We start from the raw sequence: 16,078 nt of genomic DNA, 5'->3' as shown, positions 1-16,078 counted from the left end.
AATGGTTGGAGGTGGGAGAGGTGAGGAAGAAGGAGGAGACGACTCCTCTTCACTGAGGAAGAACATGAGCCAGGAAGGATGGGAATCTGGGTTACTGGAAAGATGACAGTGCCCCCAACAGAAATAGTGAAATTTCAAAAATGATGGGTTTGGGAGAAAAGTTGATGAGTTTTGTATTAGACATGATGAGTTTGAGATGCCTATGAGGCATTTATTCAAAGATATAGAAAGCAGCTAGTGATGTGGGTCTGGAACCCAGGGGAGAGACAGTAGGCGGACAGACAGATCAAGCCGAGAGGTTCACTTTCATAAAGATAATCACTAAACCCTTGAGAGGTAATGAGAGCAACCAAAGGAGAGAGAAGAGAAGGGCACAAGGCAGAGCTTCAGGTGCACCCACATGTCGGTTGGGGGTTGTGATTTGTGTAATGATCAGCCAAGAAGATTGAGGAGTGGGCAGATAGAGAGGAGGAGAAACAAGCCAGGCTTGTGTCATGAAAAGCCAACGAGGAGAAAGAATCTAGGAGGAAAAGGAGTGGTCAGCAGTGTCAAGTGCTGCCTAGGGGTCAAGAAAGATGAGGCTGAGGAAAAGGTCTTGAGATTTAGCACTTTGGAGGTAATTAGTAACTTTGCCAAGGCCAGCTCCAGTGGAGTCATGCGATTGGAAGCCAGAGTGCCGGGGCTGAAAAAGGAATGAGAGGAGAAATGGAAGCATTGAGAGCCAAGAGCTTTATCTGGGAGTGAACAGATAGAGCCAAGGGCACCATGGAGTCCAGTGAAGACTTTCTAAGGACTGGGAGACTTGGGTATGCTTATCAACCTTTGTCAGCGATCCAGTCATTAAAGAGAAAATGGAAATGGGGGCAGGGTGGTGGGATGGGATAGTTGGGAGGATAATGTGCCTGAAGAGCCAGAGGTGAATGGGAATAAAGGTCTAAGCACAGCAGTTGCCCTTGTCTGGGAAAGGAGTTCCCCCTTCCTCAGCAGCTTCAGTAAATGCTTTGGGCTTCCTTGGCCCCCAAATGCATTCCTGAGTCCTGACGCTGATTTAATGATGCTTGATGAGAGTATGCAGATTTCATTAAGTGAAAATATTAATGAAACCTGTGTCTAATGTGTGGCAGATTAACTTCATTTAACTTGTTTAACAAATGTTCAGAATTTAAAAAGAGTGCATCTGTTCTTTCCCAGTAAAATAAGTTCTATAATAACTTTTCCTTTTTTTTTTTAATGTAGATTTGAAGTAGTTGGTTATGGATGTTCAACCTGTGTTGGAAATACAGCTCCCCTGCCAGAAGCTGTTCTGAATGCAATAAAAGAGGTAACATTTATAGATTAGCAAATTCAAGTTAGAGAGATGCTCCCAGAATTTTCTTAACCACTTTTCAGTTATTAAACCAGTAATAACTTTGTAATCTTGAAAGAATTTTACAACATACTTTATAGTCATTGTACTACTCTCCTAGAAACGAGATGGAGTGGTGGCAGTTGAGAGCAGACAGCTTTTGCCAGGAGGGAAAGGATGGTAGCTGGAGGGAAAGTTAGAAGGGCCTTTAGTCTAATCTCTGGCTGGACAGAAATGCTCTCCCAAGTGTTTATGCCAGCAGTGCTTGGAGATGGCTCTCCATGATGGGGTCTCCCTTCTGAGTTAGCCCATTGGAATCATGATTGCAGAGCCAGGCTTGAAGTTTGTCTGGCTCAGACTGTACATCAGAGGAATTTCCTCCAGAACCTCCTCACTGAGTGGTCAGCTGGCTTTGGCTTGAAGGCCTCTAACAGCTAAGTGGGCTGCGTCTTGACACAGCCGGTTCACTTTTGAGGAGCCCTCAGTAGTGGAAATGTTTGTCCATAACAAGCCTCAGCCCACTCTGTAGCTGTCCCTGGTGTTCCTCTTTCTGCCCTCGGGGGCAAGCACAATTATTTTAATCCCTCTTTTTGCATAATAACCCTTCAGATCATTTGAAAACAATGATGAGCTCATGTCATCCCTGCTCTCAGGTCTTGTTTTCTTCCAGCTTGGTGTTCCCAGACCTTTTAACTGGCTTGCATCCCTCCTGGCCTCCATCCCTCTCGCCATCCTTGTTACTGCTCCTTGTTCCATAGGAGAAACATTGGGTCCATGAAATGAGTGTTCACTTTCAAGTCTATGATTCTCTTCTGCTTTGTCGGGGCTGGGAGTCAAGGTCTAGGTCTGCTTCGAGTCTGGCGGCTCTTTTGCTGGGTGACCTACGGCAAGTCCCTCCTCTCCTCCTGAGTTCCTTTGGCTGTTGAACGAAGGGATGGATTAAGTGATTGCTCAGGTTCTGAAATTCTTCCACTTCTGAGATGCTGGGATTTCTAGGGTTGTTCTGAGGTTCCTTTTTGAGCAATAGTTCTACGCTAATTGGTAATAGAACCTGTTTGGGTTATCTTGTTCCTCCTTGCCTTTGTTTATATCCACCTTATTTCTTCTCTTGACATAAAGTGTTTTTTTCCCTTTTTCAGGGTGACTTGGTTGCCTGTGGGGTGTTATCTGGCAACAAGAATTTCGAAGGTCGTCTTTGTGACTGTGTCCGTGCCAACTACCTTGCCTCGCCACCTCTAGTGGTGGCTTATGCCATTGCGGGAACAGTGAACATAGATTTCCAGACAGAACCTTTAGGTAACTTGATTTCTTAATGTACAGTCTTACTGAAGGTAGTGTTTTTTCCTCTGAAACAGAATCATTTTTATTAGAGTAGAAGCTGGCTAGTACACTTGCTTTCTGTTCTTGTATGTCAGCTAACATGGATACTCTAGTACATATGTTCTGTTGCTTAACCCGAAGCAATCTGCAGGTAATTATTTACTTGGGTAATGACCAATATCTTTGGAAAGCAGTAAGCATTTTATCATTCTTTGCTTACACTGAACACTTTTTGAAAATCTTTTAAAATAGGTACTGATCCTCAAGGCAGAAACATCTACCTACGTGACATTTGGCCTAATCGAGAGGAGCTTCATAAAGTAGAGGAAGAACATGTCATATTCTCTATGTTTAAAGAATTAAAAGAAAAAATGGAGGTAAGGATGCTCTCTTAAATAGTGGAATGTAAGTGCACTGTTCTTCTGTGATGTATCTGATTTCCGAATTGTGTCATAAGGCATTTTATTTAGAAAATGACAGTCTGGAATGAAATGTTTTTGGTGTCACACCTGACATGATTCCATTTTCACATGACTCCTTTTAAAATAATTCAAGACTCTCAAAAAGGAATCTGGTCCTTGCCCAATATTTTTAATTTCAAAGAAAGTGAACAGTGCTCAGAGGCCATGCACAATGATGTGGAGCAAGCAGGAGGGAGGAGAGAAGCCATCTGGTTACGTTAAAGTGACTTCAGCTGGATTATGCTCTGAAGCAAGGTAACAGTGAACAGCATTAGGAGGAGTTTGCAGACTTAGATTTATTTCCAAATAAAAGTTAAAAAGCTAAACATTCAACAATACTGCAGAGTATTAGTGAGTTAAAATTGGAACTATATGTTAATATGGAAAGGTTTTAAAGTTCCAACTTTAATATAGAATGTTGTACTAAGTAGGTCAGAGGCTATTTTCTGTTCACTTGGGAGTTATTTAATGAAAGTTATGATGATCTCTTTCTGTGCTGACATCCATTGTAATATAACTCCAGTCAAGGCTATTTCTCTTTTAATAATTTGTTGTGAATCTGTCAGCCATGATTTTTTTTCAAAACCTGCTTATATTTATTTAGTTTGTCTTATATTTTTGTCCTTTTTCAATCACTTGGAACAAGGAGGGTTGGGGTTGTTTGTTTTTTTAACGTTGACTCCACACTGTTTATGCAAGTTGTTTCTTTTTTTTGGTCATGAAACTCACCTTCAACCTTTGGAGGTGGCCCTTTGTTCTTATATCCTGGGATCTGGTAAGGTTGTAATTATTTAGTCCGCCTCTCCCCTTGAAGGAAAAGATGTGCATAAACTTGCCTATTCATCAATGTGTTTTTTCTTCACAGAAGGGAAATAAGCGGTGGAATTCCTTAGATGCACCAGATTCTGTTTTGTTCCCATGGGATTCGAAATCTACTTACATCCGATGTCCATCCTTTTTTGATAAACTTGTAAGTGTTCTTTTACAAACTCTAAAACACAAAGCTGTTTCTGTAGTGGGGGTTATGCCATTTATGATCTTTAGACACCTTCATTGCTTATCTTACAGGCCAAAGAGCCAGTTTCACTGCAGCCCATCGAAAATGCCCATGTCTTGCTCTATTTGGGAGACTCTGTCACAACTGATCATATATCACCTGCTGGAAGTATTGCCAGGAGCAGTGCAGCTGCTAGGTATCTCACAAACAGAGGGTATGTATCTGAAAGGGCTCTTTAACTGCCATCCATGAGGCTGCTTCCTACCAAGGCCATCCCCATTTGTCCTGGCTCCCAGTAGAAACCATACATGCCTGAGAGTGGCTGTGCTTGCTTGAGAGGGGAGCCACACTGCTCGTTGGATCTTTGCTCGTTTATTCGTTGTCTATGGAGCTCACTTAAATTGAGCCTTTGTCTAAATAGACAGCTTCTCAGAGAGACAAATAACAGTTTCCCCTTTTTTCCTTTCTAAATCTTGTTCATTTAAGAGACTAGTTTAATGTGCCCTTCCAGAATAAAAAGACTGATCATTTGGATCCTGCTATATGCCCATTATGAGAAATGCATGGAATTGTATATTGTGTTTACTTGGATCATGACATACGAGCTTGGAGTGCGTTGGTCACAGGCATCATGGGGTAGCTGGCATCAAAGGGTAGTGACCCTCTGCATCCTGATAAATGTTTAGGAATTTACAGTGAAAATAAGTGTTAATTCTTGAGATCATAATCTAGGGGTAGATAGATTTTATTTCACTTTTTAATAATTAATAATGTGAACATTGTCTGGTTACCTGATAGGTGCCTTGGCACCAGGGTAAAAGTTGTGCACAGAACTCTCTTTGTAGAGCTCTCTTCTGGTTAGCTTAGGAAGAATTTAGTGAATTTATTTGCTATATTAAAACATTCTTGAAAGAGTTTATTGAAAATGCCTTGTGAAAAGTAAATAGCTATTCTGTAGATAAGATCAATTTATTGCCACTTCCTACAGAAAAAGATTTGTACCCTTAAACTTCTGATAATGGGTCTATAAAAACAATTTTTAAAGAAAACTATAAATGGATATTTTTAGACCAGACACTGTTAGATCTGGGATCCTTGCCATGAAGAGACTTCAGGATTTTGTGGAGATTTTTAATACTATAACAATGAGGACTAGAATAATGTCACTTTCCCCTCATTTTGTGTATCCTCCACTCTGGTCATAAGTTTGGAGATATTTTGAGGAAAGGAAAGTCTTCATCCCATTTTCTCTCAGCTCTAAACTGTCAGAATAAAATCAACAGTTTTGTCAATTTTTTACTTGTTATGATTTTTTATGTCTAACCCTTTCACTGTCTGATGGGCAAAGTTGGCCATAAGAGTTCGCAGTCTCTACTACAAGGAACCTTAGAAGTCATAATTCAGCTTCATATTATTGATGAGGAAGCCAAGGCCCAAGGACAATAAGTGATTTTCTTTCTGAGAAAACAAAGCCAAATTAACTTAAATGTTGACTATAAACATCCCATTAGTCAATGGCTATTTCTCCCTCACCTCATCTGGGAGGGGTTGGGGAGTGGATTGTACCTTTTTTTTTTTCCCACCTAGTTTGGAATCTGAGATTTGTATGTTGTTTTATAGCCTTACACCTCGTGAATTCAATTCCTACGGAGCCCGGAGGGGTAATGATGCTGTGATGACGAGAGGCACCTTTGCAAATATCAAGCTCTTCAATAAGTTTATTGGAAAACCAGCTCCCAAAACAGTTCACTTTCCATCAGGACAAACGGTAAGGTTAGATTCAGACGGTGCTGATCATTATTTACTGTAGCTCTGCCTGCTGACTTAATGGTGAATTTTTGTTTCTTTTTAATCTCTAGCTGGATGTATTTGAGGCTGCAGAATTATACCAGAGAGAAGGTATTCCATTGATTATTTTAGCAGGGAAGAAATATGGCTCTGGAAATTCAAGAGACTGGGCTGCCAAAGGACCATATTTGATGGTATTTTATACTTTTGTACAACTTCTCTTAAGGAATCGAGAGGTGGGAGTGTAAATTCCCTTAAATCCATCTGCAGCTTCCTAGGTTTAAAATGCGATCAAGACATTTGTATGATGTTTGCCTATGGTTCGTTGTTCTTTGACTTTTTGTTTTTTAGAAGATTGTGGTTACATTTTAATGTTCTCTTATAGATTTTGACTAGGACTAGACAAGCCATTTTTTTTTCTTTATGCACTCAGAAAGGTGGGGCCTGGGGGTTTTGTTATTTTTAGTGATTATTGATAGATTGATAGTATCAATCGATCAGTCATTGTGCCCTCCCCTCTTCTGTAATGGAGATCCTTCATACTCAGAAGGCTTATTAAATCTTTATTCCCTTTGTGACTGGAAAAAAGCAAGCTCATGGTCACCCATAGGTAGAACAGCAGTGTCCATTAATTGAGGACATCTTGGGAGAACATTGTCCAAAATCCATTTAAAAATTTTGGCCGCCATGCCCAATTCTTCGGATAAGTTGATCTCAGCACCTGTCATTTGGCCATTCTTATTTTGTTCTTTGTCATCCCTTTCATCATTGGCTGTTTTTCAGTCTTAGATCCACTTTTTAAATGCAAACTATCCCAGTGAGTGATAAGAGGGAATCGATAGACTTCTCCACCGTTACAGTTTCATCTAGTGCCAGCCCTGGAAAAAATGCTGTATTTCATTGCAAGGCCCATAGCTTGCTAATCTCTCTTCTACAGTTAATCTTAGTAGTGCTGAGAAGAATATTTATACATTTTGGGAGCCTGGTTTAGAGCCTCTAGACTACATTGGGAAGCAAAGGGCCTTTGCCACACCAATCGCAGGAGGTGACAGGTTGTCCCACTCCAGGTCAGAGCATAGAAACCCCTTCTACGGAGCTTAGAGAAGGCGCTGTCTCTGCTCTGCAGGCTGGAGAACCTTCTTAGAGACATACCATATACCATTTCTCTTTAAGAGTTTGAAAGAAATAAAAATTATTTATTATAGGGTGTGAAAGCTGTGGTAGCTGAGAGCTATGAAAAGATTCACAAAGACCATTTGATTGGAATCGGCATCGCTCCACTGCAGTTTCTTCCAGGAGAAAATGCCAGTTCCTTGGGCCTCTCCGGCAGAGAGCAGTTTTCATTTTCATTCCCTGAAGATCTGTCACCGGGAGTCACCTTAAACATAAAGGTATTTGCAAGTTTTTCAAGTCTGTGTGTGTGCACCTTCTCACAGGAAGTGGGAGAGCGGGGTCCTACTTACAGATAGCCACACTTAGCCCGGAGTGGGTGTCAGTGGAATCTTGGGTTACATTCTTAATTCACGTAACACCTCTGCATTCTGACAGCCTCACCTACATAAAGCATGACCAAGGTGCCAGCGAGGGGGGAAAGCAAGTCAGAAGTGATGCTGTAGAAGGGTTTTACCCTTCCAAAAACCAGCTGTCCCAGAACCCAGTATCATTCATGCTCATGATGAGCTCAGATATCCTGTCTGATTAAAAAGCTCACAGCTGATTAGCATGGACAAGAGAAGGGGGAAAGTAGATATACCTCAAAGGCATAGCAGAGCAGGGCTATTTCCATCCCATGAAAGGTCACTGCAGGTACCACATCCAGTGGCCATCCAGAAATGCTAAATTAGGCTCTAATATTCTGTTTAAGAAGATGCAGAGAGGTGGGATCCATTCAAGGGAGATTTCATCTACAATGTCAGAAGCTTTGGAAAAAATGATCTCAAAAAACAGATTTCCCAGTAGTTCTGTACAGTCCAGGCTTTACACTACTTGTGGCCTGTGTTGATATTTTTGAGGCATATGTTGTAATGCCCCCAGTTAGAGCCTTGGCAGAGGGATGATCTTTGATTTGTGTGGATGTGTGTATGGCTTCTTAGCCATTTGCTTTTGATCAACTTTTCTAATATGTTACTGTGCTGAGAGACTAAATCATGCTGAAAACCACACGGCTTGGGTCCTAATAAATAGCAGAGCTATTTATGTCACCATCCTTCTGTCATTAATTTCCTTAGCACCCTTAGGCATTGACTCACATTGGTTTTATCCAGGGCTCCTTGTAACATTTGTAAGTTGCATAGAATTTCCCAAATCTCCAGATCCACCTCCTAATGTTGGTTCTATATGTTGAAATTTCCAGCAGCAAAAGTGCCACAGACCTATAGAGGGATTCCAGCAGGTCCTTGAATTTATATAGAAAATAGTTACATCTTTATTTTCACTCATCTCTGGCAGAATTTTAGCATTTCCTTTTATTATAGGGGGAAAAAAGATCCTTAGATGTCCCTAGATTTCACCAGACTGCTAAAGGGGTCTGTTAGATAAAAACCACTCTAATCCAATGTTTTCGTATTACTGAGGAGGAAAGTCTGGCTACAGAATTTGACATAACCCGGAGACCCAGTCCATGGATGGACACTCAGGAATCCTGGCTTTCACCCCCTTGTTCTAATCCATTTTCACACTCCGCTTGTGTCCTAGTTTCTAGGCCCTCTGAGATCTTTATTCCCTGGTCTAATTTTAAGGCGTGTGTATGCCACCACTGAATGAACATCTCATTGCAGAGTGGAGGCATTCCTCAGCTAGTCCTGAGGCAGGAGCAAGGAGAAGAAAATCTGATTTCAGCTCCTCCCTAAAAACAAGTTAACCAGCATATTTGCAGTAAATAAATTCCAGAGTCTTGGAGCAACAAGAGGAACTCAACCTAGGTTTTATCCCTGTTATACCAAGGAGGAAGCTCCCATAGTCCTATAGTCACACAGCTCAAATGGGGCATGCGTCAGGGAGCTGGGCAGGGCCTGCCAGGCAGATCACAGACTTCTTCATTCCATGGATTGTCTGCCACCTGTGGACAAAAAAAGATCTCCCCTGGTGCCCACCTCACGATGGGGCCTCTCCACATCTAGGGGGATTGGCTCTTGGACAGCCAATGCACAATTTATTGCCATGTCTATACGCACAAAGCCTTGTTAATTTGGTAAGACCTGCCAGACACGGTGCCCTTCGGCATTGGCATAGCCTCCTCGGGAGCCCAGGACCACCTCCATGGTGCATGGAAGCCTTCAAAGTTAGGGGGAGAAGCACTAAGGGTCTCTACTTGGGCTGTGTTCTTTTCTAGAGTAGAAAAAGATCCTGACTTCTACTTGTTAAAGAAGTATTTGTGGGAGACATTTGGCATCAGGAAGAGTTTCATGGCTGGGAAGGGTTTAGGCAGTAAGAGGCGCTGTCCAGCAATTTTGAGAATTTGCCGATTACTCATTCAGGTCTCACAGAGCACTGTGCTAAGTCTTGAAGGAGATACCTCACTGCAATAAGGCCTGGCCCTTGCCCATGTGGAGTTTATTCTGGCCAGGGAATGGATGACTAATAATGCTTAAAGAGCAGCTGTGAAACCAGAGTGCTGGAAGCTCCAAGGGAGAGAATCTCTTCTTGTAGGCTGGGGGAGCGGAGGGCGGGGAAGGCGCAGAGAATGCTTTGTTTAGGAGGAATGACAAGTTGATCTTATTAGGTTCTGTGTGTTTGTTTGTTTGCTTTTAAAGACAAGCACTGGAAAAGTATTCAGCGTGATTGCTTCATTTGAAAATGACGTGGAAATAACATTATATAAACATGGCGGATTATTAAACTATGTGGCTCGAAAATTCTCCTAGTATCTACTGAATATGGATCCCTTCCATAATTGGTAACTGCAAATGCCTTGTGTGATGGACCCAGGAATCCATACCATGGAGCTACAAACAGTTGCTGTACGCTCAGTTATCTCATCCATGGGTGTAAATGATTGTGAATCATCGTAGTGACCACAATGGGATCTTTCTTGATTTTAAATACTATACGAATGGTGCTATTAACATTGCTAAAATCAGCCTAAGTGTGTTGTGGAAGAGAGCTGTAAGTATGGGTGGGGGGTGGGAGGGATATTTTATCAAACCATTTTGTAAATAAACAAGGCCGAGTTTGAACTTGAATTGTGGTGAAGACTATTATGTAAGAGCAGCCTTCCTGCACTTGTTTTCCTTTAGTTTTGCACCTTTAAAACTGGGTACTACTGTTTGTTGGTTTAAGAGGAAGAGATTGACTTACGAGAAGCCAAATTGGATTATTGAATTCTGGAAGTCGAGAAGCTGGCGTCTAAATGGACTTTCAGCTTTGATTCTGTAGCCTTAGAATTGAGGTAAGCAAAGCTGGCGTACTTAGGTAGGTGTCTGCTCTAGTTTGGAAATAGAGGCCAGAGCTAGTGTCAGCCTTCATCCAAGGTACAGGAACTCGAGGAACAAGGGCTTTGTGCAAGGGAAGATGAGCCTTTCCAGATGGGGACCTGCTTTTATTCATGAGGATCCAGGAGGAAGGTGAGACAAGCCTATTCCTTAGTAGTCCAACATGTTTCTGCAGACGTTCTGTAATTGGTTGGTTAAAATGTGAGGCATCACAGATGAAACTGAAGTTACCCACCTTCACCTGAGACTTTTACTTCCAAGTATGCATCATTTACCAAAAACTCATCTTTTTACTGTTGTTCAGGATCTGAGAAAGGAACTACGTATTTGATCAGACGACTATAAAAATGATCTTCTCCAGGCTTTCGGAGATGGCCTAAAATTATAGCAGATATTCAGTAGTAAAGTAAAAGGTGGGAGGTGGCTGAGCAGTCGAAGCAGTTTTTATTTTAATATTTTGGTCATCTTTTGAATTATTTAAAAACATTTTCTGTTGCTTTGAGTCATCCTTTTATTTCTTTGGGTCATCCTTCAGACTAATTGTGTTATCACCCTCTTTGAGGGCAGCAATGTTTAATCTATTCTGAACACTCTTGTCTTGCAAGTATATATTCTTGCTTACCAGAATGAATTCCTTGATATGACCCAAAGAAGCTGGACCACTTCTCTGTTACCCAAGGGGTTAGATGATTATTTCTGAAGCTTTTATAAGTTATTTTAAATTTAAGGAATTTCATTTTAAGAAAAATTGAGTGAAAGGAAAAGTAATGTAGTATTCACTTTGAAATATTATTAAAATTTAAATCAATTAACATTGCATATATAAGGAATGATAAAACCCGACTATATAAACCAGTGGACAGGGACCACTGAGTAACTATTGCACAGAATTACCAGTGTGAGAGTTTACAGAGAAGTCATAAATATGTATTTGGGTGATAAAATGTTGAAGCTAAATGATTTTTCTCCTCCTGTCCCTTTCCTTTCCTTACCCACCATCCATGTGCACTAAAAACAAATTCTTGTCTAATACTCGTTTCCTGTGACCTTTAAACCATATTGTTTTTTCTATACTTTATCATGCTCTTGTGTATCCTTGTCAGTGTATTTTTTAATTTACATGGAAACATGTTATAGTTGGAATTGGTACACTCTAAATGTTAAAATAGCCCTGGTGATTTTCAAAAGGAAGTGCTTGGCTTCAGTAATTACAGACCATTTGGAAAAAAATCTATAAACTTGGGGCCATCCTGCAGCCTCCAAATAGGACTATGAACATGCAGCAAATCAACTGTCCAGCCCAGCCATTCTGAATTCTCCAGTAGGAATGAAGCATTTATAGACATTTGGTGTCTAGTGGCCGTTGTCATGGTCATCGAGCCTTAATTTGATGTCTAATCCCAGTTATCTTGATCTCATATTTATATATTGCAAGTAGAATTTTCTTTCCTGGGAGGTGGCTAGATTGTCCTTCTCAGGAAGAACTGCTGTTGGCCAGCTGTTTGTTACATGAGGAAATCCTGGCATTCAGTGCTGAGTTTGTGTGTGTGTGTGTGTGTGTGTGTGTGTGTGTGTGTGTGTGTGTGTGTCCTCGTCCTCTTAGTTATCGCTGTTTCTTTCATAGAAGCCACCTCTTGCACACTGAACCTAGAAGAAGTAAAGCAATGTTTAAGGAAAGGAAGTCCTGTGGATATGTCACAGAAGCACCTCAGGGTTTGTGAATTCAAGTACGCTTGTAAAAGCCCATCCTCAGCTAGAATGGTGGGGTTTTTTTACTTTAACAATAAATTATGCTAAGTGGAACGCCCAATTTCATGACTTAAAGGTCTGCTGCTCTTTGATATGAAATCAGTGAAAATGCTCTCTTCTGCCACCGGTACCCACACCAACCCCCTGATAGTTGTGGTTGTTTATTCTGTGACTGACTTAACTTCTGAAGGGAAGGGAAGGAACTGCAGGCCTGTGCTTTGGAGAGCAGGAGTGTAGTCCCCACAGCCTCACTTGGTTGTGCACGTGGGAGGAAGGGGGCCCATTCCTATAGAGATGAAGCCCAGACAGCCCAGCAGCTGCCTAAAGCACCTAGAGCATTTCCCACCTTGTCAGTACCAGTGTTGCCAGCACCGTTTGCACCTGCCTGTAGTAAGGTGGAGAGAAGTTATTTGGCCACTGTGTGGGCGTAGTCCCAATTAAGAGGCTACTTTTTTCTTTTGGCTGAGGTTGGCAGGGGGAACAAAATGGATACCCTGACCTGACCCTTCCTTGGTTTGTTTGATTTGGGAAAACAAAACAAAAAAATATTATTTGGGCTTTTGAAATGTTTATTTCCCAAATTGTGATAGTGTTGCTGTTTCTATCCATTTGACATCTAGTACATGGCTATAGAACCATATGTATAGTAATCACATTTGAATAATTGCAAATCAATGTCTACTGTTTAAAGCCAACAAAACAGTATAACAGTTTTAAGCTCAACAATGTTAAGTATTGTATAGAAATATATCTGGAGGCAAAGTTCAATTGATGACAATTGTGCATATAATGTTACCAATGTTGTAAATTATTTTTAATAAAGAAAATTGTATTATCACTGATTTTGTTTCTTTTTCTGTTTAAAAATATGGAAATAGATATCCAATCTTAAATCAGACTGAGCCTTAAGACTAAAAGTTTACTCTTTAGGTTATACAAGCTTCTTCATAGTTTTACCATCCACTTGTTCATAAGGATCACTGGATTCTAAGGGCTTTGATATGGAGGGATCACTTAGTCTAAACACTTTGTTTCTAGATGAGGAGGTTGAGGTCCAGAAAAGTGACTTGGAAAGAAGTAGCACGGCTTGGGTTGAGGAGCCAAGAATTGACTTTGGAGTCATCAGACCAAGGCTTTAGGCGAGTGACCTCATCGTGGCCTCGCTTCCTCCCACAGAGGGATTCCACTGAGCTCTCTAAGGGCCCTCCAAGTTCTAAATCCTGTGATTCTGGCTTTCTTCCCATTATACCACAGAGACTCCTAATTATTCATTACTCTCTCATTTATCTGACCAACTAGGACCCAAAAAAGTATGTAGCTCTCCAAGGGCAAGAACTGTTGTTTATTTTTTTTTTATTATTATTATAAACCTATTAATAGCCAGCGTTTAAAGTCAGCAAAGCACTTTAATAGGCTCCAGTGGGATAATATAAATCCTGTGAGGTCTGTACTACAAATCTTATCTTCATTTTAGTAAGAAAGAAACTGAGAGCTTATATAATTTGCCCATCCCATGTGCACAGCTCTAATATCAGAGGTAGGATTCACAGCCAGGACTCAGTTGCTTCAAGTCCTAAATGGTTTGCAGTGCCATACTACCTGTTTAATCATCAGCAAGGAAATTGCTGAGAAAACTATCGTGTATCATGGAGCAGAATATTACAGCATGGTAAAAAATGACAGCTGTGAAACAAGAGAATGTATGTATGAATTAACATTGGACAAAATGACAGTGATGTAAATGAAATAATCACTGAGTCAAACACAGTAGGATGAAAAACCAATGGAGTCAGTAAACTGATTCAGCAGCACCTACTGTGTGCCGGGCACAGTGCTGGGGATGCAGTGAAAGGGTGTACACCGGAATGTGTCCTGTTTTCAGATGTCATTGGATGGGATGTTTTTTGCTTTGTTGTGTTTGTTTTATCATGAAGTCCATAGGGTTTGTCCTGGAGAGGGCATCATAAAATGATCAGAGCCATAAGTAAAATGTGTTTTTAAAAATAAGCATTAACAAAAGCATTTAAACATAAAACAAAGAGGAAAAATTTTAACAGGGCAGAACCAAAATAAATTTCAAACAAGCCATCATCAAGATGCATTTGTTCTTTGTTTCTTTTTAAGGCCTGTCTGAAATGTGGACATGTCACCCTGGTGGTGTCCAACTTAAATAGAAATGGGCTACTCAAGGCCATGAGGATCCCTGCTGGTGCACATGGACTAAGGAAGCTGTACATTAACATTATCTGTGTGTTGTGTATTTATTTTGTTAAAGATTTCCCAATTACATTTTAATCTGGTGGGCTCCAGGAGTGTTGTGGGTGGCATACAACTTGATGCCCTATGTCTTTACCTTCAAGCCTGTGTTCCTTATTTTTCTTCATAAAAGCAAACAAATGTATTAATATATTAATATTATGTTATATGATTATATTTCTATAAACCATATGTTCTATATATGTGCTTTTATATATGTGTGTGTACACACATATATACTGGTTCTGCCTACATCGCTACCCCTCATTTTTTGTTTCACATTTATCATGTTTTATGCTACCATAAAGTCACTACATTAATGTCACTTTAAATGAATACTTTTGGTTGATCCTTCCAGAACCAAAATCCCCATTCTAGGCACTGGGGTTTAGAGCCTCCACAGCACGTGACCAGCCTCTTCCCCGGGGAGCCAAATCCCTCAGCACTAGTGAAATCACAGACTCACAGACTCATTCTATAAGGGCTCTTGGAAGCTGGCTCCTCAATCATTTATTCAGTTCCTGTGTAAAAATCTGTACCCCTTACCGGATAAGTGGTCGTTGGGCCTTTGCTCTATTACCAGGAATCTGAAGCCTGAGCCAAGCATTTTTTTTGTTTTTGCTTTTGGATAACTCTAATTTACGTTAGGACGTTTTCCCTTACATCAAGCCAAAATTTGCTGCTCTGCAACTCTGACCCATAGGTCCTGATTCTGCCCTCTCTGGTGCCAAGCACAAAAAGTGACCCTGGTTAGTTGGGTGGCCTTCTAATAATCACCTCTATCAGGCGATGCACAAAATAGGCTGACAAGGAACTCTCTCAGAGTGTTAGCTGCTGTCATGGAGAAGGTCCAGCAGAACACAAATCGAAGAGGGGCTGATTCCCTTCCAGGTGCCCCTGATGCCATAGAACTTGTGCTATCAAGCCCAGGAATGTCGCAGAACCACTCAAGAGTCTGGCCTAACCACCCACACCAGAGAACCCAATCGATTAACAAACATTTACTATGTGCTCGAGTTCTTTCTTTGAGCAAGGCATTTCTTAATTTCATATGGCTGCAAGGGAAGAGACATTCGAACACTGAAGTGTCATCCTGAGTGAGACAACTCGGCGGAAGGTGGTACAAGGTTAAGATTAAATGGAGGTATAATTACTCTAATGAAGATATGCAAAGTAGAGTCCTAGAAGCTCAAATGGCCAAGCTGGGGTTAGGGGGTGGGGTGGGGTGGGGTGGGGGAGAGAGGGATAGACCGAGAAAAAGCTTACATACTTAACATAATTGATTACAACAGGTCGAGCAGATGCTTTTTAGCGTTCTGCCTAGAGACCGTCTAGTTCCTCGTGGGAAAAACAATTTCCCAAAGACCTTCAAGATAGTAATCAATACCCGTGACCCTTTGCAGTAGTGCCAAGCTGGAGAACAACCGCAAAATAATCAAGTTATCCCAGTGCCTGCTATTCTGAGGTTACAAAACCCGATTAAGTAAATCCTGTGCTCAAGTGGCTTGCAGTTCTTTTAGAAGAGACCGTATGTACATTTAGACGTATGTACAAAACCTATTCATAGTAAGGGTTAGCTGCTCTGGGGAATCAAGAAAAGCCTTGCGTGAAAGGTAGTGATTTAGCGGAGCATAATGAACGCCTGTGAGGAACAGCAAGGCCAGTGTGACGAGTGTGCGAAAGTGAGTAATGTATAACCCCGGGAAAGTGGGCTTCAGCCGCGTTTTGACCG

At 41.1% G+C, this 16,078-nt stretch overlaps 1 protein-coding gene across 1 annotated transcript in view; it reads left to right on the top strand.

The window, feature by feature from the left end:
- Positions 1-12,932, top strand: part of IREB2 (iron responsive element binding protein 2) — a 40,083-nt gene extending 27,151 nt beyond the window's left edge. The window contains exons 14-22 of the mRNA XM_036734690.1: positions 1,237-1,321; positions 2,485-2,641; positions 2,918-3,042; positions 3,992-4,096; positions 4,195-4,337; positions 5,744-5,891; positions 5,983-6,105; positions 7,117-7,302; positions 9,664-12,932. Of these exons, the coding sequence (XP_036590585.1) occupies positions 1,237-1,321; positions 2,485-2,641; positions 2,918-3,042; positions 3,992-4,096; positions 4,195-4,337; positions 5,744-5,891; positions 5,983-6,105; positions 7,117-7,302; positions 9,664-9,774 (1,183 nt within the window). The 3' untranslated portion in view covers positions 9,775-12,932. The remainder of the gene's footprint in view (positions 1-1,236; positions 1,322-2,484; positions 2,642-2,917; positions 3,043-3,991; positions 4,097-4,194; positions 4,338-5,743; positions 5,892-5,982; positions 6,106-7,116; positions 7,303-9,663) is intronic.
- The last annotated feature ends 3,146 nt before the right edge of the window (positions 12,933-16,078 follow it).

This window comes from Trichosurus vulpecula, chromosome 8 (assembly GCF_011100635.1).
Source record: "Trichosurus vulpecula isolate mTriVul1 chromosome 8, mTriVul1.pri, whole genome shotgun sequence".
Classification (NCBI taxonomy): Eukaryota; Metazoa; Chordata; class Mammalia; order Diprotodontia; family Phalangeridae; genus Trichosurus; species Trichosurus vulpecula.
Note: the sequence above shows the minus strand (reverse complement) of the source record. Positions and strands in the feature narration are given on the sequence as shown.